We start from the raw sequence: 22,111 nt of genomic DNA on the forward strand, positions 1-22,111 counted from the left end.
GCCCTTTCCCCGGCACTCCGCCGCGCCTCGCCGAGTTTCTACTATTATAAGCTAGTAGGGTTTCGTATATAACTATCCCGGCGGTAGTAGTAGTAGTAGTAGTAGTAGTAGCCGTCCTCCGAGTAGCTTTCCTACTATTAATAGCCCCGAGGGCTAGCGCCTCGATTAGCGTAATCGTAGCTATAATCGGCGTACTAGCTAGGAGGCCGGTAATAGTCTGCCGACATCCCCTTAGGCTTCGGGGAATGTGCCTCGGTCGAATTCTAATAGCTCCCTTACCTAGCGTTTAGGTATATGTCCGGTCTAATTCTAGCCTACGACTAAGCTAATATAGATAGGGCCTCCTATTACCGTTCCTCCGAAGGCGAAGATTCCTATAGGTCTCTATTCTCGTAAGGAGATAGCTATAAGCGACCTTCCGCTTACTCGCGTTCCTTACCTTCCTCCTTACCTATAGCCTCGCCCTCCGGCTTATATATTACCCTATATTAACTATATCCGTTGCCTCTAGCCTATTAGCTAATATAACCTCGCGCCGTAATAGCTTCCTATTACTACCTACTACGATATAAGGGATAATCTAAGTAGTAAGTGCTCGCAGTATATTACTAATAAGTAGACTAATCGCTACTACCTCGTACTAGAGGAGGCCTTCCGCGCTATAAACATTCTCGATTACCTATAATATACTATAAAGGATTACCTTTAGTAGAACCTTAGTATTACCGTCGACGATACTACTAACGACCCTATAGAGAAGACCGACGCCGCGAAGCGCCTCCTACGCCGGACTAACGTAGTTCGTAACTACGCCGCGAAGCTATACCCTTAGATTACGTCCCTAATTAAGGAGGTCTTTATCGCCGGTATAAATGCTCCTACTTACGCGCGTATTCTTACGTTCTTTACTAGGGCTCCCCCCCCTACGCGTAAGTATAAGGACTTAACTTCTAAGCCTATAGAGGAGTAGTAGATAGCCTACCGTTAGTCTCGTCGTACTAATATAATAGGTAAGAAGACGTAGTTTATAGCTAGTATAGAGGTATCGTCGTAGTAGCTATTTAATATCGTTACGGACGGGCCCTTCGAGCGTCTTATTATTACGGATATAAGCCCTTATATACTCCGCCTCGTATACTACGGTTATTCGGCCTTTTAAGGGGCTATTAGTATAGAATAGATATAAGGCGGGGCTCTTTTAGAGGGCATTAGGGTATAATAGATAACGTCGGTATAGTATTAAAGACTATAGTAGGGCCTAGCTTATTAGACTCCTTAGTCCGGTTCTTTATTTTTAGCTATAGAGCCTTTTAATTTTTAGCGTAGAGGGTAAGGTAAAAGTATACGACCTTATCTACGAGTTCTTTTCTTTTTTAGTCGCGTAGGATACCTACCTATAGTAGTATTCGGGCCTATTTCGGGCCTACCTTCGGCCTATAGCCGGGCTTACTTAATTTTAAACTCTTTAATAAGTTTACTTACTCCTTCTATATTTTCCGCTAATATCTACTTATTATGTTCTAGGGAGTATCCTAACTATCGTACTAGATATTCCCTTATTTCCCGTATATCGCCCCTTATAGCTAGGATCCCTTCTACCTCCTAGTCGTCTTCCTTATTATCGTTAGGCTCGAGGGACTATACCGGGGGCAGTTAGTATCCCTCTTAGGCCCGATATAGCTCTAGTAGGAATACGTAGAAGATAGGGTAGAACCGCTTTATCGATAGCGGAAGGTCGAGGCGGTAGGCTTACGTCCTAATCCGTTCCGTAATACGGAAGGGCCTAAGGAACTTATTATCTAGTTTCTAATAGGGTCGCCTAATCTTAATGTTCTTTCTTAATAGTAGTACCCTATTACTAACGTTATAGAACTTCTCTACCGTTGTCTTATTATAGTACTTCTTCTAAAGGGTCGCTATATACTCTAGGTATTCTTTTACTTTAGTAAACTCTATTACTCTATTTGCGAGATATTCGCGCGCGGCGTTAGCTAGCGACCTTACTTTAGATATTAGTCCTTTCGTAGGGAAGTCGTTTTATAATACGCTATTAATAGCGCCTAAATTAGACCTATAAGCGAGCTTTATTAGGCTAAATCTAGACCTAGAATAGACCTTAGTATTATAGGTATAAGCCGCTATAGGGAGAAGGATAGCCTAGTCGTCTTAGTCCTAGTTATAGTAGATACGGAGGTAAGCCTCGAGCTACTAGTTTATACGCTTAGTCTAGCCGTCCGTCTATAGGTAGAACGCCGTACTAAGCCGTTTCTTAATAGAGAGGTAGTAGAGTAGAGCGCTCTAGTATATACTTATAAAGATTAATCCTCGATCCGATACGATATCGTCCGGGGGGCCTATCTTATATATAATTCGATTATAGATTAGGTCTCCTAGGGCGTTAGCGTCGATCGTATCGTTTATAGGGAAGTACTAGATATACTTAGTAAACCGGTCGACGATAACTAATATAGCGTTATATACCTTACCGTTAAATTCCTTAGATAGTAGTAAGCCGACGATAAAGTCTATCGATAGTAACTACTACGGTCTATTAGGAACGGAGAGGGGTTATAGCCGTCTATATAGCTTATAGTGCTTTATCTTAGTCCGCTAGTATATATCGTAGGTTCCGACGTAGTTATTAATATTGTTTATAAGCCCCTTCTAATAGTATTTAGAGGCAATAATCTCTTACGTATATTAGCGGCTATAGTAGCCTACGGTAGGATCGTTATAATTCCTTCTAAGGATTTCCCTTCTTAGCGATACCGCATTAGGAACATAGACTTTTCTATCGTACCGTAGGATTCTACTAGAGTCGAACGCCTACTGGTCGTCCTCTCCTACTAGGTCCGGGTCTAATTCGGGTATACCTAGGGCCTACTTTAGGGCTAAGGCGGCTATACCTAAATTTCGCGCGGTTATTCGACTTCTTTGTTCCTAAATAAAGGGATCCGCTTACTAGATATCCTTAATTAGATTAACGAACGAGGCCGGTAGCTCCGCCGAGTTTACTATCTTCCCCTCCGCCGTAGTAGTAATAAGGTAGTATAGAATATATATAGCGCTTCTAATTAAGGTATCGTCCTCGATACTATAAACTACGTATATACTCTATTTACGTATCGAGAATCGTGTTTCTTCTAACGCGTTAGGCGCGTAGCCCTCCGGGCTATCTATTCCTTCCCTAGGCTCCTATACCGATATAACTATAGGGCTATTACTAGCCTTATATAGGTCTAAAGTAGAGCCGTCCGGGAATAGCGTTCTTAGCGACTATTAAAGGATAGGGAGGGCCCCTTATAGCTCGTCTTCCTTTACGCCTTCCTTAAAGCCTATAAAGTAGTTAGAGCGGCGTAATAAGCTATCTATAGGATTTAATTTCCCTAGCTTATATTTAATAACGAAGTCGTGGTCGGCGACGAGGAACACCTGTACGTGGTGCCGGCTACGAACCTGCGACGATACCGTCGTTGCAGAGCCAAGTTTCCTCCGGAGGATTGGAGAGGCCGTCGATCCCTCTTCCCTTACAACAACAACAACAACACGACCTGGAGGTACGCCTCCCATTAAAACACAAGCTACAGAACAACAGCACGATTCGAACGAATAGCTCTCTACGCTACGAACAAGAAGAAGAAGAAGAAGAGCAGTCCACTCTGTCCTATACGCGCACCTCCTCGAAATCCGAATCGAAATCGCATGTCCCTTCTCTAGTAGAGACGTCGTTGCCCTCGAAAGGAAGCATATATGCACTTTAAAGAGCTGGAACTCGGTGGAATCTACAACTCTGCAATTAACCTGCGTAGCTGTATACGTTTGGAAGCGTTATATAGTTCCACAAAGGCATATTAAGGACAAGAGAAGACAGCGAGTTGGACAGCTGCTTTTGCACTGCTTTTGCAAATTTGTAGCGTGTATGCGAAGCGGAAGGATCCGCTGAAAATTCTGCAAAAGCTTGGCGCGAAAATTCTGCAGCCTTAGGCTGCAACACTTGTTTGATTTCCTTTGTCTCGCATTTGTTTAAAGTCCTTTAGCATTGCCTTAGGCACGGGGTCTCCCCTAAGGTTAAAGAATACCGAAAAATCTAATTGTAACTAGATCTACTGCTTTGCCTTTATAGCAAAGCCGTCCTACATAGTCTTGGACTCCGAAAGGACGTAAATGGAACAAACAAACAAACAAACAAAACAATAACGAAGTCGTACGTAGCGAGGGTCTCGGCGATACGAGCCTTACGCCCGTTAAGTATCTTCGTTATTATAAAGTAGCGTAGGTTATAGTAGTTAGTTATTACCTATATTAGATAGGTAGCGCCCTTTAAGTAATACTACTATATCTTAAAACACTCCGATATCGCTATTAATTCCTTATCTAGTATATAGTACCGGATCTTTAGTCCTACCTAGCTCTTAGAATAATAAGCTACCGGGTGCTAGTAGCGGTTACCGTTAGTATTCTCTTTTAGCTAGAGGAGGATACCGGAGTAGGCGGTATCTAATATATTTATAATAACTATAATCGGGAGGGATAGATCGAAGTACTAAAGTAGAGGTACGTCTATAAAGGCCTGTTTTAGGTCTAAAAACGCTCTATTAGAGGTCTTATTCTACTCGAAGGGTCTACGGACTACCTACTTCTTCCCTCGTTTCCTCTTATCTATAACCTAGCTACTAGATAGTATATTATTTAGGGGCCTCGCGATCTTCGAGTACCTATATATAAACCTCCTATAGAAGTTTACGAACCCTAAGAATACCTATACGTCCCTATAGGACTTCGGTGTAGGCTATTTATAAATAGCCTCGATCCTCTTTTAGTCTATAACTATACCTCCTAGTATAATAATAAACCCTAAGAACTCGACGCGATCCGTATAGAACTTACACTTTATAGGTTTTATATATAGCTTCTACTCCTCTAGTCGCTTAAGGACTTATTTAACGTATCGGTAGTATTCCTCCTCGTTCTTCGAGTAGATAAGTATATTATCTAGGTATACTATATAGATAGTGTCGATAAGCCCTATAAGGGCCTTATTAATATACGCTTAGAACGTCGCTAGCGTATTAGCTAGCCTAAATAGTATAACTAGGTACTCGAATAAGCCGTACCTTATTTTAAACGCTATCTTCTACTCGTCTCCCTCCTTAATCCTTATCCTATAGTAGGCGTCCCTTAGGTCTAATTTAGAGAAGATTCGGGCCTAACTTAGGCGATCTAGTATCTCGCTAATAAGGGGGAGAGGGTATCGGTTCTTAATAGTAACTCGGTTTAATCCCCTATAGTTAATATATAGCCTTATCTTACCGTCCTTTTTAGGGACGAATAGAATAGGCGCCCCGTATAGGCTCTTACTAGGCCTAATCTAGCCCTTCTTTAAGGCCTTATTAATGTACTCGCGTAGGATAACTAGCTCCTTCTATAAGAGGTTATATATCGGCATTTAGGGGGGTATCTTCCCCTCCTTAATATTAATCGTATAGTTATACTAGCTATTACGGGCTATAATGCCGGCGAGCTCCTTACTAAATACGTCGTAGTCGTAGTATTCGGGAGGGACGCGGTTAAGGTCCGCTTATTCTACCGCGGCGACGGTAAGTATAGTCCGATAGACCTATTTCGGTAGTTCGCTTAGCTCTAGTTTATCCTTATATACATCGCGGTAGCGTTCGTAGTATAATAGCGCTACGATCTAGTGTTCGTATTACTTATTCGGGTCTACCTCCGTTAGGTCGCGGTCCCTATCGATATAAATTGCTATAGGTTCTATAATAGCGCTATCTAGGGCGTTAATATCTACTGTTTTAGGGATAATGTCGGCGTCCTCCTTATCCTCCTATACCGCCGATCCGACTAGGAATTGTCCTTCCTATTCGAATACGGCCTCTCCGCTAAAGATAGCGTATAGTACTATACTAGTAGGATAGTCTCTTTAGGGCTAGCTCTCGTCCTCTTCTTCCGCGTCGTCGCTATCGTCGTTAGCTATAGCCTATACGAATCTCCCCGACCGGAAATAGATAAGAGGGTTAGATACGAGGATCTAGTCCTATCTAAGTACTATATCGTATTTAGTAAAGGTAGCTACCTAGAAGGTCTAGTTTATACCTCTTTTAGCTCCTTTCGAGTCCTTTGCTAGTACTATTAGGTCGTAGCCCTTTTGTTTGTTTGTTTTGTTTGTTTGTTCCATTTACGTCCTGTAGGAGTCTATGACTATGTAGGACGGCTGTCTCGCGACAGCAGTCTATCTATGTACAATCGTTGTTCTCTCGTATCTCTTAACCTTAGGGAAAGACCCGTGCCTAGGATAGTAGCTAGCTAGTATCGAAGGACTTTAAAGAAAGACAAATAAGGAAAAGTAAAAGGAGTGTAGGCTAGACGGTCTCGTCTTCGCCTCTTGCTAGGTGCTAGGACCTAGAAGCAATCTTTGTGTCCGAGAGAAAGGTAGTAAGGTGTTTCCGGAGTTCCTTATCTTCTACTATTTCTAGTAGAGATTGTGCTTGTCGTAGCGGTAGTAGCCTAAATACATCGTAGATAGGGCAGCTACATACGAGGTGTTCTGCTGTTTCTCGTCGTCCGCAAGGGCAGTCTAGCGTCGTTACGTGTCTAAAGCGATAGAGATAGGACTTTAGGTATCCGTGTCCTAATAGGATAGTATAGAAGGCACTAGTTAAAGCGCGTCTTCCTCCTATTCTATGTTTTCCTAGCGAGCTCTATAGAAATCGACTAAGGTAGCTATTTGTATTCCTAGGTACCTTATTAATCTCCTGTTGTCTTGCTATTTCGTATCGGGTTTTCTAGACGCTAAAGAGATCGTCTTTTGCGTAGTTAGCCCTCTCGTGTTCTACGAAATGCTTGTATTGTCGGAGTCGATAATAGAGTAGTTATATCTGTGTTCTCTATCGTTTTTGCGGAAGTATCTCTCTCGAGTCCTCGTGTCGGACTTCTCGCGTATCCGAAGGCGCGCTTTAGATAGCGAGTCTTACGGGGTAGTTTTCGGGTAGCTTTGCTACGCGTAGAGAGTATAAAATTAACTGTCTCTCTAGGCGTAGATCCGGGGGGAAGAGATTTGACTCTACTTCGGACGGGACATTTAGGGCGGTACGGAAAACGCCTAGGATCTTTCTACAAGCTTTACTTTATAGAGATACTAGAGGTTTTATACTCTTTTTCGACCGCTACTAAACCGGGGCCCTGTAGTCTGCTATTATAGTAACGCAGGCTAGGTAGATCTTTCTTAACGATATAGAAGATAGACCGCGTTCGGTATTTGCTAGTCTTTCTAATCGATAGAATGCTGCTTGTGCTTATGCCGATCTTATTGCAATGTGCTCCTTAAAGGTAAGACCGGCGTCTAGCTAAATCCTAAGCCACCTTATCGCTTTCTTTACCGGGCGAACAATATCGCCGTTTGGAAGAATTACCGGGCAATCGGACCCTTTCCTTTTCGAGAAGTGTACTAGGTCTGTCTTTGCTAGGTCGAAAGCAATCGAGTTCTTCTTTCCTAGGTCTATTAGCCTTCTTGCCTTACGTTCTAGTACTTTAGAGTTCTTCTTAAGGGACGTAGACGAGGTAGATAGTCTAATGTCGTCGACGTAGGAACTAGGAGTAACTCCTTATAGCGAGAAGAATATGTCGCGCGTATAGATAAGAAAGAGGATAGGAGACATCGGGCTGCCTTGCGGAACGCCGATCTCTACGTCCTAGAATTCCTGTATCTGTCCGTCGAATGCTATTCGTAGGCGTCTATTGCTTATAAACGACTAAACCTAACGTATAAGGCTGTGCGGAAGCCTTAACTGGATTATTATTCTTAACAGTCGGTTCTTTGTAACGTAGTCGTATGCTCCTCTTACGTCGAGGAAGATAACCGAAGTCTTCTTTTTCTTTCTTCGATTCTCCTCGATTTCGTTCGTTAAGAGAAGTACCGTATCGATAGCCGATTTCTTCTTTCGCCCTCCTAACTACGAGTCGTGTAGAAGGGGCTTCGTCTCTGCGATAATCCCTAGGCGTTTTGCGAGTATTCTCTCGCTAATCTTGCCGAGGTAGTTTAGGAGAGAGATAACTCGGTAGGCCTTAGGGACCGAATAGTCTAGTTTTCCCGGCTTTGCTAGAACTACGCCTGTCGCAACTTTCCAGCATCGGGGGTGGTGTCCTTCGTCGAGTAGCCTACTGTATATACGTAGAAAGGTAATAGGAATAGCGCCGTACGCTTTACTAATAATAGCTTGCGTAATACCGTCTAGGCCCGGCGTTTTTCCTTTTACTATCTTCGTGCTATAGGCGGCAGCGAGTTCCTCTTCGGTTAGCGTAGTCCAGCCCTAATCCCCGGCTGTATACGCTTCCTAACGGCTAGGTAGAGGTTCCTCGGCAGGAGGGCGCGGAAATAAGGCTTTAGAGAAGGCCTTATATTTCCCCTCGAAAGAATCTTCGTTGTTTATCGTAGGTATCTATCTTCGGCTGCTATTCCTAGTATAGGACATAGCTTTAAAGATAGATTTCGAGTCTTCTTTTTTAAGGAAAGCGTTCTAGTAGTTCTTCTTAGCTGTTTTAATAGCTTGGAAGTACTCGTTTCTCGCTTTCGTATACGCCTCTTTCTCGTCTAGCGTCGGCGTACGTCCGTAGGTAAAGGTCTGTCTATATGTTCTAGATATTGTACGGCGTAGCGTGCGTAGCTCTCTATTCTACTAAGGTTTTGCGCAGGCGTGTACTACTTTCTCTAGGATTGCTCCCCGCATCGATTCGGTAATATACGAGGTTAAGGAGTCTGCGATGTCGTCGAGGGAGTTCGTATAGTTAATAGACGTCGCCTTGCTTATTAGGAGATCTGTAAACAGTTCCTAATCCGCGGAAGCTATATCTAGAACTACTTTCTTCTATTAGGCTCGATCTTGCGCGCTAATAAGGTCTATAGATATAGCCTTATAGTCTAAGCCTGTCGGAATCGTTCTCTAGTCGATTTCTTTCGTAGATAAGGATCCTCTTGTAAACGTAAGGTCTAGGACCGACTCTGCGTCTAGGTGCGGCCTATAGAAGGTCCCGACACCTATCGTATTACGTAGAGTAAAGCCCTGGTCTTCTATCTACTTTATAAATTCGCGGGCGCTAGTAGTATCCTTTCCCCTCGGATCCTAGGACGGGTGTCTAAGGTTAAAGTCTCCTACTAGTAGAGTGTTTAGAAGGAACGTGTTGCGTAGAGAGTAGAGGATTCTCTCTGTTGTTCGTCGGTTTTGCGGGTTCTTAGTATCCCGAAGGTCCTTCTCGTTATAGAGATTAACTATCTAGATCTTGTTGCCCTTCTTATCTGAAATAACAAAGGAAAGTATGTCGCTGTCGTCTAATAAAATAGGAGAGATATTAACGTTAAGTCTTGTGCTAATATATAGCATTGTTCTTGGCCGGATCGTCGAATCCGTAGTCGTTAGGAATAGCTGGTTGTATTCCCGGTGTGCGATAGATCTTGTCTCTTTGTAGCCTATTATCGGGTCTTCTATAGTCTACGGTTCCTAGACTAGTAGAAGGTCGGCTTTCTGCTTAACCGCGACGTCTAAGGTAGACTCTGTAGCCTCGATAGATCGGTTAAGATTAACGTAGAAAATCCGTAGAGAGTGTTCTAACATATAGAACGTTCTAGGGGCCTCCCTTTCTATTGTATACGATCCTTCGCCTTTTCGACTCTTAGGCTGTCCGCGCCTACGTATAGACGGTTTTGAATAGCCCTTTTTGCCTCCTCCTCGGTGGCAAAACCTACTAGAACTGTCGCCCTAGTAAGAGTCCTTCTTCTCTCTTCGTTTGTTAGCTAAATCGGGGTGCCTGCGAGTTTAAGACCTCTATTAAAGGTCTTAATTTCTCGTTAAATGTCCTATAGGCCCGTTAGCGTATTAAAGTTCGCGGTCGAGACGCCGTAGACTACGACCTTATGCCAGAGAGAGTCCTCTATTACCCGTACCTCGCCTACGATATCGGTAACCTTAGTAAGGCTATCGATCGTTCGTTAGCGGGCTTTCTCTGTTACAAAGTTTAGGACAATGTTACCCCAAAATGATTTCTTTATCGCAAGGACAGCTAGCTCTTGGTCTTCGCCTTTAAGAGCGTCGTTAATTTTGTCTCGGGTTGCGATCTAGTCGAGTTCCTTCTCTTTATCCTTTAGTACAAGGATAAGAGGCATCGGTTCTACTTGTTCTTTCGGCTTGCTAGCCCTCCGGGAGACGGTCGTCTACTGTTGTTGTTGTTGTTATTGTTGTTGTTGTTGTTATGTTGTCTTTGTTATCAAGGAGGTAGAGGTAGAGGTAGCGGATCCGCTGTCTCCCTTAATAACGTCTGCGAAAGTAGGCTTCTTCGCCTATGCTGCTAGTTTCTTTGTTGTTATTTCTAGGTTCGAGACTTGCTTTGCGAGGATTTGGGACGTTGTTCTAAAGTCTGTACGCTCGGTAAAGTGCCGAAAGACTTCGAGAAGGTCGAGAACCCGGGTTTGTTCTCCTAGAAACCCGACTAGATCCCCCGCCGCTTCGACTAGTAGCTGTCGGGCTTGTAGGATCTTCTCGTTCGCGGGCGTATAAGAGAGTATTTGTTTCTTTCCAAGAGAAGGGCTGCGAGTCGGGGAGATACTAAATTCGAAGGAGTTTTACCTTTTCCTAGGTAGGAAAGGAATGCCGGTTCTTTTTAGTAGTTCCTCCGGCAACGGCAGGGTTTTAAGAGACTCAAACGTAACTTCCTCGTCCCCTCTAGCCGTAGCTTTTAGAGTCTAAGGGGCTAAGCTTACGTCTGTTATTTCCGTCTCGGTAGACATTGTCTTGTTATTATTGTTTGTTGTTTAAAAAGAGGCTTAGCAGTCTTACGCCGAGAGGGCTGCTTGTTCGTCTCTATTTCCAATCGCGTTCGGGTCCTAGCCTACTTGCGACACTAGGGCACTCTTCTCCCTACTATAAAAGAGTATAGGAGAAGGTATACTTTAAAGAGGAGAGAAGAGATATATAAATATACCTCTGCTTCTAGGAAGTACTCTAGCCTATAGCAACGTGCGTCTTTGTAGCAGGCTTTAGAGGCGTTCTGCGGGTAGCTGTAGCAGGTTCGGGACAACCTTTGTCTCTAGGGAAAGGTAGGCCTATACTCTATATAGAGTATCTAGCTATATAGCTAGTACTACTACTCTAATCCCTAGAGGTGCAAATTCGTCCTTACTAAACTATACTGCTCCTTTAGCTTCCTCTCTCGGCGGCGTAGGACAACAGGTAACTCTAGTGTAGAGAGAACTAAGTGTATATATATGTTTGTGTATCCTAGGAACACTGCTCTTGTTTGGCCTTTAGCTCTTTCAAAATTCGACTAAATCAGGCGTTTAATAGCTAGAATAAAAGCTCTCGTCGAGGGCTTTTAAACGGGCTACACAGCGTCCGAATCGGCGGCGTATTAGTTGTGTTGTAGTGTGTTAAAGTGTTGTAGTATAGGTTGTGAACCTTCCTTGTGCAATGCCCTAAACAGGGAATATTCCGAGTGTAGGGGAGGTAAGGTCGGAATAAGGTTTCGGAGGTGGGGGCCAAATCCCGGAGTTTAGCAAAATTTGCACCCCAAAGGGGGTAACAAGGTGAATCTTTGAACTCTAGTAGCGGCGTAGGTTTTGAGGGCAGCGGGGTAAATGCGGGTTCGTTAGAACGGCCTTGATAAGGGCTTTCGAATGGTGCGTGTTTGGTGAAGAACAGGTCAATATTGGGTGTGCAATGGAAGTGCGGATGTCGATGGTCGTAGCCCTTATAGACTGTTATCTAATAGTCGTTTAAGAACTTAACCTTTAGTGCCGGTGCCCTATTGCTCGGGAGCTAAAGTAATTAGACCTTATATTAGGAGATAAGGTTAATCTAAGCGCTATAGTCGACTAACGCCGTTAGCGTCTAGAGCCTACCGTCGCCGTCGCGGATCTAGACGTTAATAGCTAGTCTCCTTTCCTTCCCTCTTATTTTCGGCCCTAGCTTAAGGGAGCTAAGTTATACGACGACAACTTTAACTAGGGCTACTCTTTTACCTCCCCGACCTGCCCCGCTAGTATACGATTAACGCCGGAAGTAGGTATATTATTTATATAGTAGGCGAAGTTTCCGCGGCTACCCCTCTAGCCTAGTCGACCTCCGCCCCGACCCTTCGGGGTCTAGGACGGATTCGTAGCTGTAGTAGGGCCGGAAGGGGATTGTTCCGGGTCCTTCCTTAGTTTAGTATCGCGAGCCCTAGGGCGTCCTTTTAGAAAATAGACGTTCTCGTAGATCGCTACGATGTCTATAAGTTCTACTATATTATACGTACTAGCGAGCTTCTCGTTCTTATTAATCTCTTTCTAAAGGTCCTCCAATAGCTTAGAGTAGTAGAAACTCTTCCGGTTCTACCTTTCTTTATCGTTTATTATTAGTACTACGTCTATACGAGCCTCGAGCCCTTATATATATATATAGAAGTTGCCTATAGACTAGTTATTAAGCTATTTATAGTACTAATATTAGGTCGCGAGCTCCGCTATACGGGTCGCCTTCGGGGTAATCTAGTCGCGGAGTACCTCCTTAAGGTCGCTCTATTCGAAAATAGTATCTAAGGCGTAGTCGTTAGGGTAGTCTACCTAGTACCGTACGATAGTAGCGCGGAGGTCCTTCGGCTTAACTCGTTCGATAGCCTAGGCGGTATAGCGAGACCGGTTGTTAGCAGTTATATTATAGGGAACGTTATAGAAATAGAAACGGTTCTCGTAGTCGCTAACCTATATATAAAGAGCTTCTAGGGAGGAGGTCTCTAGCGTACATCCTAGTCCGGACTTAAGAAGGCTCTAAATCGGGTCTAATTTAGACCTAATTCCTCTCTCTACTAATTATAGGCTAGAGGGAGCTCTCTTCCTTTTCTTAATAAAGTCTAGCTCTATATCGTATATAGCGGCGGTATCTTAGCGAGCCTTAATATGCGCCGCTCGTTACTTCGCCGTTATAGGCGCGATCTAAACCTACCTTAGTTCCTAGATATAGTCTCTAATATGCTAAGGGACCTATAGATAGTCTAGGTCCGTATTCGGGTCTGTTCCTATATCCGTTAGGGTCTGTTCCGGATCTATATCGGGTGTTCCTATATATCGGCCTCCTATATTATCTCGCTTATCCTCTTCGTTCGGTAGGTTACTAAGTCTTAATAACGATAGGGCGTTGCTCGGGCCTCGGCCGTCCGGCTGTATCTTAAGAGGCATTTCTTAGTTCTAATTCGGCGCTAAATCGGGGGTTAATAGTACCTACTCTAGTACTTAGCGCGGCTAATCCCTTAGTAGGTTTTAAGGTAATATACTATAAGGGTAGTGTAACTAGGTAGCAACTAACACGTGTAAGCAGTCTGTATGCGAATGTCTATATTGCCTACCGAGTATAACGAAGGGAGGCGGAAGGGAACAGAAAGGGAATGTGTGTGCTAAGCCTCGCTTAGGGCATCCTCGGGTCTGCATCGGGTCTGTATCGGGTCTGTATCGGGCCTGTTCCAGGCCCGATTCAGGCCCGGAGCAGCGACACCCTAGTCGTTCCCTGACACGGCTCCCCATGCACTTGCAAACCTTGCTTTCACTCACGCGTGATTGAGAGGTCACTCCACTCACAATCTACCGGACAATGGTGTGATTCAGAGCCAAAATTGGATCACGTCAAAGCGTTCACGCCACTCAACTCATCTACCGGACTGGCCCTGGGTCAGCAGCCGTCGATCTTCCAGGACGATGCCTGTTGCTGTAATCTGACAAGTCACAACACCGCCCATTACTGCCGGCCGTCCCCAGAATCGTCACAAGAGCTGGGCCAAAATGCAGGGGAGCTGCTGACGGGCTGCGTCACCATATCTCCCTTTGCCAGGTCGGTGCTTGTTGATTTCATGAGACGACACCGCCCTTTTCCGGCGGTCCAGAGACATCTCGAGACGGCCACAGGAGTACAAGTAAGCTCATCACCCTCCGACTGCCACTTCACCTCCGACTGCAAACCAGGCGACTCGCGTAAATCTCGAATACGACTCGACACAACCCCAAACACCACAACCAAGCATTGAACATGAAGATCACCGCTCTCATCATGGCCGTCTTCGTCGCCCTCGGCGCCGCCGCGGTAGGCTACATTGTGCCTCCCTCACCTCCTTCCGCTCCCGTCGCTAACGTGAGGTCGTCGCAGTGCGACAACAACTACTGCAACACGGTCATCTGCGCCGGCCATGGTGGCAGCTGGTAAGACACCTCTTCCGTCTCAAGTTCCACCACGGCACCTGTGCTGACGTTCTCCTCTTGTGCAGCGGCGGCGACGACCCGAATTCATGCTACTGCAATGCTTAAGTGCACCGTCACTGGCACGGCCTGGTGTTCCCGAAAGCATGACACCCTCAATCAACGACGCCGACGCATCAATGCTTTCTGCTTGCAGTCCTTGGCCTCTGAAGAAAAGGACACCACACTCGTTTGAAGAAGAGACAAAGAGGAGGGCGTCGTCACATGCGATGGCGCTGGTGGCGACCTGGGAGCTTTTTACGTCAGCTCAAGCACAAATACCAATGTCATCAACCACACATCGTCTTCTCGCTCTCTTTTTGTCACTGTTTCCTTGTTACTGTCTCCGTGTCACTGTCTCCGTGTCACTGTCTCCTTGTCGCTGTCTCCTTGTCGCTGTCTCCCTGTCACTTGTAGATGTCTCCTTGTAAACGTCTTCATACCACTCTCCTCATGCCGCTCTCCTCTCGACACGGAAGTCGTCAGACACCAGCATCGAGTCAATCTTCATGGTGACAGAACTGGTCAGAGTACGTTCCCATTCTGCCCTACTTGTGTTAGTCATTCAGGTATCAGACGCCATCGTAAGTCTGCCCACCGCAAACTAGACTTCATGTCTCCATATGCCCATCTCATGTCTCCGAAGCTCATGTCCTCTACCCCACTCAGACTGCATACTCCAAGCCGCCGAGGAGCACATCATGCAGTGCATGCGGAGCGGAACAACGCAGATATCGTCACTCCTTCCTACTCCTCCTCAACAAACTCCCTCAACACCCTCAAAAACTCCTCCGTCTCCTCCAACATCGGCGTATGCGAGCTCAACCCAAACCTAACCCACTTCACCCTCGCCCCAATCCCCTTTTCAAACGGCTCCATCGTCTCATCTTGCGCCTCATCCCACTTCCCATTCATCAACAACACACCCCCCGGAACCGCCTCCTCACTAATCCTCCCCAACCCCGGCGTAATATCCCACCCCTTCAAACTCCCAACGACAGTAAACTCCGACGGCCCATTCATCGTACCATAAACCGTATTATCCTCTGCCACACCATCCAGACTGGCGACGAGTTCTTCCGGAAACGGATCAACCCGACACACATGCCTCCGATAGAACGCGTACGTCGCTCCCTGATACTCCTTCCCATCCGTGGTTCCCTCCCGTTCACACCGATCCAAGACCTCCCTCACCTCCCTCGGTAGCGCTTCCCTCAACGCCGTGCACACCTTCGCCCACGTCGTTAGGTTGGCCGGAGAATTACAAATCACTAATTTCCGCAATCCCTTGGGTTGGACTTCAATGACATATTGCGCGGCGAGCATGCCGCCCCAGCTTTGGCCGAGGAGGTGGAAAGAGGAGATACCGAGGGCGGACTTGAGGTTTTCGAGTTCGGCGATAAAGAGTGCGGGAGTCCAAAATTCAGGGGAGGCGTTGTGGTGCCGTAGGTGGGTGGAGAGACCGCAGCCGAGTTGGTCGTACATTATTACGGGGGTGGGGGTGTCGGTTGCGAGGAGAGAGATGGGGAGCATGTAGTCTGGTGAGTGAGGGTGTCAGTGGGTGGATGTGAGTGGTGAGGAGGAGGATGCTTACTATGTAGCATGCCAGGCCCGCCGTGGAGGCATATGAGTGGTGTTGTGGTCGGCGAGAGAGTGCCCCATATTTTGTATGCTGTTTTGACTTGTTCGCCCGTCGAAGGGACCGTGAAATCGATTTCGCCTGTTGTTGTAGGTTGTGGGTAGGGTCTTGTTTGTCCTGGTGGTTTTGGTGTGTTCTCATCGGGAATGTTGTAAGTCATGATGGTCCGAAGTATCGCCACCCTCGGGTGGCCGTCAATAGGTGAGGTCGAACGCCAAGTAAGCTAGTTCTGCAATGTCCAGCTCTTCAAGGATTGCAGTGAGACCTCCAACTCGGCGATATTGGGTAGCAGAGGGCCTCGTCTTATTGATTTGCCGGCATCAGAGCAAGCCCAGTCAACAATATACAGCAGTCGCGAGAAATTGCCTTCTCAACCCGACGGAACAAGCCATTAATATCTCACCAGTGACCTATATCGCCCGCCGTGGTCGGCCAACCTGGAGGCTGAAAACCCCAGAGCACCTTCCTAATCAGGAAGTAGTCGAAACCTTGTTAGGCTCGGCGATGCCGATCACGGCTCGTTTGCAGCATCCCTTGCGAGCTGCCTAATATAGACAGGTGCTTTTGTAGCTAGTGCATAGATCTCAGACCTGCCCGATGTGGTATGCCAAGCGACACAAGGCTGAGACCGGTTGCTAGAGAGAGTACCTGGTTGTTAGCGAGGCTTATGGTGCTTTGTTATCGCCTTGCCACCGTACGAGCGAGAGCACACCTGCCGAATACAGAACGTAGACCAGGGTTAGGTTCCGCACAGAGTAGTGTGCAGGCTACGCTTCCTGATTGAATGGGCTATCTGCAGTTTGTTCGAATCATGTGACATTCAAGCTGCAGGCGAATGGCGTTAAGCGTAGCGGCGATGATTGGAGCCCGGTGGACTGCTCCTTTGCGATAATGCGTGGCACCTGCTATTTGCGGTATGCAGTCCGGGATATGAAGGGAGTATTTCGCTGAACAATCAAGCGCTTCTGTCGCTATCCTCTCATCAGCTTGTTCGAATCGTAGTAATGTCGCCTAGGAAGAATGCCTGCAGCTCGCCCGGTTCATGTGATGTCTTGCTCGAATCTGGAGCTCGTTCGGTAGCATCGTGGACAGCTGGGGTGCTACCTTCCGGGAGTGTTACGACCCTTCGAGAGACAGGTGGGAACTTTCGCTGCGAAGGGCCAAAAAGTGCTTCTGTCGCTATCATGTCATCAGCTCGTTCGAACCGTAGTACTCTTGCCCGGACCCTCTCCAAACCCCATCATCTATGTCCATCTCGTTGCACCACATCAGTGCCAAGAAGGCACAGTATCCCAACGCCCAAACTCCAACAGCACCATAGGACCATTCCTCTCCTCTCTCCCTCCGCCTCCAACATCAACTCCTCAACGCCCTCAACCTCTCCCCCAATTTATCCTCCCTCTCCTCCTCCACCGCAGCAGGCGCCTGAATCCCCTTCGCGGGCGTCGCACCCGCCATCTCCTGCGACAGCTCCACACCCGCCTCGTCCGCGACCTGACTCATCAAGCGATCCACATCCTCCTGCGGCGTGGCCGTCGCCGTTGCCGAACTCGTCGCGTTCTCGTAGTATCCGGTTGCGACGTCGAGGTCTTCGAATTGTGTTTCGAATTTGTCCATTACTGCTGAGATCTGTATCGCAAGTACCCTGTCAGCATACTTCTCCTTCCATGGATGTCTTTGTCCGGGACATCTCCATCCCTCCCTCCAAAGTACACCTCCGCCCATTCACCGATTTGTGTCGCAACTCACCTTCTCCAAATCCATACTCTTCATAGCCTGATCCATCCCCTTAACCACATTCCCCATACTCCCCGTAACCTGCCTCATCGTTACCGCCGTCTGCACCCTGCTCGCCACCGCATCAATCCTCGACGCAAGAGTCAACAATTGTAAATTCTCATTCTTCTTCCGAATGGCGTTTTGCGCGTAGATCTTCGCTATGTCGGTGTGTGAGGCCGCGAGCGCTTTTTTGAGTTTGGCTTTTTCGGCGGTTTCGTCTTTGCTGGCTTTGGCGGCTTGGCGGTTGAGTTGTTTGGCGGTGAACTATGAGGAGGGAGGGTTAGGAGGGGGTGAGGAGGGGGGAAGAGGGGAGGAGCGGACTTTGAGGTTGAAGAGGGCTTTTTCGAGGCCGGACATTGTGGGTGGGATGGGCGGGGTGGTCGCTCGGGTGGAGGGCGGGGCCGGAGACTGTGCGGCGGCGAGGTTGTTGGTCGGTGGGAGTTGTTGGGTCAAGAAGTGTATGTAGGTCGAAGATGTGGAAGAGCTGCGCCAAGTGACGGATGCTCGAGGCCTGGAGGCAACCCCACGTCACAACCGGAGACAGCCCCGCCGAGCACGAGCGTCTTTCACATGCGCGGGGAGACAGACCACACGCTTGGGCAAATGCACAATTCACTTGTGTATATTCCGCTGCTTATGCACACCATATGTTGAACATAGAACATTGCTTTTCTCGATCTCATCTCATCAGCTAGTATCAAAGCCAGCCATCATACATAACGCCACGTCGCTATCCCCAGCAGACGGCCCATTTTCCGTATCCCATGTACACCCTTAATACCATTGAAAATGCTCAAAACCCGCTTTTTATGCACCAGTCCTCGAACCCTTCATTCAAACACCATTATAAGGCCTCACATTCCCATTCCCATCCCTCTCATCAAACACCTCCTCCTCACTCCCCGTCTGCCTCCTCACCGGCGCAGTCTGTGTGCCATAAACTCCCTCCGTTCCCTCCCTTTGAATCGAACCCATCTCCACCCCCTGCGAACTCGTAGTCGGCACCCCGCTCTGCGCAGTCTGGTAACGACTCGGCATGGTCTGGCCAAGCGTAGGTCGCCACGAAGCCGGTCCAGCGGAGTTCATCGGCGGAGGGGAGGGGAAACTCGCGGGCGTGACGCCCGTTTGTTGTTGACCGTAGGAGGGATAGTCGCCGAGACCGTAGTGTTCTTCGGCTGGGATGGTGGGTAGTTGGCCAGTGATATTGGACTGCGCGCGAGAGACGTCGCTGCCGGGCTTCCTCTTCCCGCGGGTGGATGCGCGGCGGAGCATATTCCTCACATCGCTGATGTCTTGGTGATCGATTGAGTGGCGGCCGCCGAGTGTGGAGGTATCATCGCGAGAGGATGTCCAGGCTTCATTGTCGAATTGCGCGGCGTTGGCGCCGGGGTCGCGGGCGTTGAGTTCGGAGATGACTTTGAGGTCGCCGGAAGAGACGGCGCCGGAATTGGACGGTGCCAGGTCGAGGTCGGCTTTCGCTTCTTCGATTTTCTTGACCGGTACGAGACGAGCCTTTTCGCGTTCCATGGCGGTTTGTTGGGCGTTTTCTTTCGCTTCCGAGTCGGAAATTGTGACGGCATAGTTGGGGTTGGCGGCTGTGCCGGCGATGTCGCCGGCGCCGCCTGGTGGATTGATGGGTACGGCTCTTAATGCCGCGACTAGCGCGCACATGAAATTGCTTCTTCGGGCGGCGCGGAGGGTTTCGTTGGCCCAATTCGATTTATGCTTGATTTCGACTTTGAGTTGCAGCTTGGACATGTCGGTTGTGCCGAGGACCTCGACTTCCAGGTCGGAGTAGAAGTCGCGGCTGTTGTCTTTGTCGCTGACGAAATTCCTGAGTTCGGTCTTCAAGATTTGTATGTCGTCGAAGGTGGTGTCAAAGTCGATGTCAAGGGTAATCTGCTCGGTCTGCGCTTTGCTGCGGCTGATGTTGTCGAGAGCCAGAGAGTTGAGGACGACATTCGGATACTGGCATAGCTGGCCCGTCTTGAGACCATTGGCTCTCTTGAAGACGGTGAATAGCAAGCTGATGTGGTCCACGATGAAGTGGTTCTCGCCGATGTCGATGCGATCGCCAATGTCGTACGGGTGCTTGACAAACAAGAAGATGCAGGATCCGAGCACCTCCTGCGCGGTGACCGAGAAGACGAAGGAAAGCGAGAGGAGAGCCGTTCCAGTAGTCGCCAGAGTAGTGACAAAGTTGGTGTTGAGGAAAGCGATGAAGATGAACACAATCGCGACCAACACGATTGCGCACAAGAGTCGATCGAGCACGTTGATTGCCTGCGCGACATCGACCATACTGGTTGCGATCGCCTTACGTTCGCGGCCCCACTCGGTCACGGTCATGATCATCTCGTCAAGAGAAATGTCACCATTACCGTCTCGATCGAGGGCCCAGTATGCCTCTTCCGCTTCCACTTGTCGGTTCGGTCCCAGCACATCAAGTATGTCCTCCTCGAGCAACTCCTCACGACCTTCCTCGACAAGTGACATCCAGATTCGGCGAGCCAAAGCTTCGGACGTGCGCTTTTTCTCCAATGCCTGCACGACAACCGAGTGCGAAGCATTCGGATTGAACACCTGTCGTCCAGTGATTTCCTGCGCAACATGTCCAAATGCAGAAGTGACTCTGTCTCCCGCTCGCCCGATGTTCTGGATTAACCTCATAGGTGTAGAAGATCCAGTCCTGTTGTGCCCAGACTTCCCTTTCTTTCCCTTGTGGGTTAATCCCGTCAGATCCAACTGATCCGCAATTAGGTAGTCCTCCTCCATGAATTCCTGGCAGTACGCCGGAAACAGCGCCCGCGAAGCATCGTATAGCAGTCCGAGAATGTACACCTGTCTCTTAGAATCCTTAATCCGCGCATTGAACTGTTTCCGGTGGTAGTTGATCTGGATGAGGTTGACAATCGCCTTCTCCGCCAGGAAAACCAACGAAGACGCCACGGCTGCGCCCAAAATGGCCTGCACAATGTCCACCCATTTCCCTGGGTGTTGATTGCTGTTGGCGCGATTATACGGATTTCTCGTCATCAGCGGCTTAAACGTCGCCACCGAAGTCACCGCCCATCCCACCAGACTCAGCGGAATCTCCAGTTTGCGAATCACCGTCGAGTACTTCCTCACCCCACTGCTGACGACGCCCACCAGCATCTGAAACACGTACGGCAAAAAGTGGGCCACCAGTTTCGAGCCCCATAGACTCAGCCAGATGATCTCGATCCATGTGAAGAGCCAGACAATCGGCACACCTCCGATCTTGGGCGGATTCTTCTTCCCACCCACCGTCGCGCCAACGATAATGGGCACGGCAATCATCAAGCCCAGCGGCAAGACGTATAAGAAATATCTCGTGATGATGGAGAATCCAAAGATCTTCTCGTAAATCTTGCCCATGGTCGTGAGTGTATCCTCTTCTCCGTCATATCCTACTTTTCCCGTGCCATTGGCTTTCGCCCTCGGATCGGGCTTGTGCCGTCTTCCGCGGAAGAATCCCGCTTTTTCATCGTGTTCGTTGGGAGGTGTGAGGGTTTCGTGAAGTCCAGCCGTAACGGATTGGTTGCGTAGACCGCCGCCGCTGCTGGCGTTGGTGCGGACTTGCTCGAGGGGAATGTCGACGGTCGCGTCGTTGGGATTGTGCATGCTGTGGTAGTCTTGTAGTTGATCGTTGGGTATAGGCTTAAAGCCTTCGCGGGAGAAGCGTTGATGTTTGCTGCTGGAGGGATGGAGGTTGCTGGACATGCTCGTTGGGCGTTGGAGGGAGCTAATTCGTGAAAAGTGGCGTGATGGAGGGTCGAGCCGGATGATGTCTCAGAAACGGCCTGCCGTGTCCTGTGTGCGAGCTGGAGCAAGTCTGTATTCTTCTCCGGCAGATCGAAGACTCGACGGGTGAGTAACGACAGTTCAGTGAGTCCTCCTTGACCTCAGGTGAATCTCCCGTAATACGAAGATGCCCGAGCAAACTCCCTGCAATGAAATATGGTCCAACCGAAGAAGCACCACAATGCCGGAAAACGAGAGTCGTGGAAGGAAGTCGTTAGGTGAAGAGTAACAAGGTCAATAGGAAGAAAGATGTCAGGAAGGAGAAGAGTAGATCAAGGAGGAGATGAAGAATATTACGTCGTCGTCGTTGAAAGTTTTGCTGATCGTGGGTGCAGGGATGCAGGGATGAGCTGCCGCGCACGAGGTACGTAACCGCGTGTGGAGGCACCAGATGGGGGCTAGCCCCAGGGACCGGAATGCTTCGTCCTTCTCGCCAAGTTCGCTTGCTGAGATGCGAGTTGTTTCGGACTTCCTTGATGCGATCCATTGACGCGCTCTTCTGGCGTTGTAATCTTGCTTCCATCACTTCAATCCGTCTCCTCTCACTCGATCTACTCCAACCACATCCTCACAGACTTTGGCCCGAAGATCTCCCCATAAAATGCCAA

The 22,111-nt window shown here is 48.2% G+C and overlaps 4 protein-coding genes across 4 annotated transcripts; 1 reads left to right on the plus strand and 3 right to left on the minus strand.

The window, feature by feature from the left end:
• Nucleotides 1-13,763: 13,763 nt before the first annotated feature.
• Nucleotides 13,764-14,552, plus strand: MYCGRDRAFT_103556 (uncharacterized protein; the record flags this gene model as incomplete). The annotated part of the gene is made up of 1 exon (XM_003853617.1): nucleotides 13,764-14,552. A coding segment is annotated over one exon (240 nt), but the record flags the coding sequence as incomplete, so codon positions are not given.
• Nucleotides 14,553-15,007: 455 nt separating this feature from the next.
• Nucleotides 15,008-16,059, minus strand: MYCGRDRAFT_91389 (uncharacterized protein; the record flags this gene model as incomplete). The annotated part of the gene is made up of 2 exons (XM_003854570.1): nucleotides 15,008-15,798; nucleotides 15,855-16,059. The coding sequence occupies 2 exons, from the start codon at nucleotides 16,057-16,059 to the stop codon at nucleotides 15,008-15,010; spliced, it is 996 nt and encodes a 331-aa protein (XP_003854618.1).
• A 1,196-nt stretch (nucleotides 16,060-17,255) lies between these two features.
• On the minus strand, nucleotides 17,256-18,084 carry MYCGRDRAFT_69303 (uncharacterized protein; the record flags this gene model as incomplete). Its single annotated transcript, XM_003854569.1, has 3 exons — nucleotides 17,256-17,528; nucleotides 17,649-17,942; nucleotides 18,000-18,084. 3 exons carry the CDS (start codon nucleotides 18,033-18,035, stop codon nucleotides 17,256-17,258), a joined length of 603 nt encoding a protein of 200 aa, XP_003854617.1.
• Nucleotides 18,085-18,512: 428 nt separating this feature from the next.
• On the minus strand, nucleotides 18,513-21,752 carry MYCGRDRAFT_69304 (calcium channel protein; the record flags this gene model as incomplete). Its single annotated transcript, XM_003854568.1, has 1 exon — nucleotides 18,513-21,752. The coding sequence occupies one exon, from the start codon at nucleotides 21,420-21,422 to the stop codon at nucleotides 18,513-18,515; it is 2,910 nt and encodes a 969-aa protein (XP_003854616.1).
• Between the last annotated feature and the right edge of the window lie 359 nt (nucleotides 21,753-22,111).

Source organism: Zymoseptoria tritici, chromosome 3 (genome assembly GCF_000219625.1).
Source record: "Zymoseptoria tritici IPO323 chromosome 3, whole genome shotgun sequence".
Classification (NCBI taxonomy): Eukaryota; Fungi; Ascomycota; class Dothideomycetes; order Mycosphaerellales; family Mycosphaerellaceae; genus Zymoseptoria; species Zymoseptoria tritici.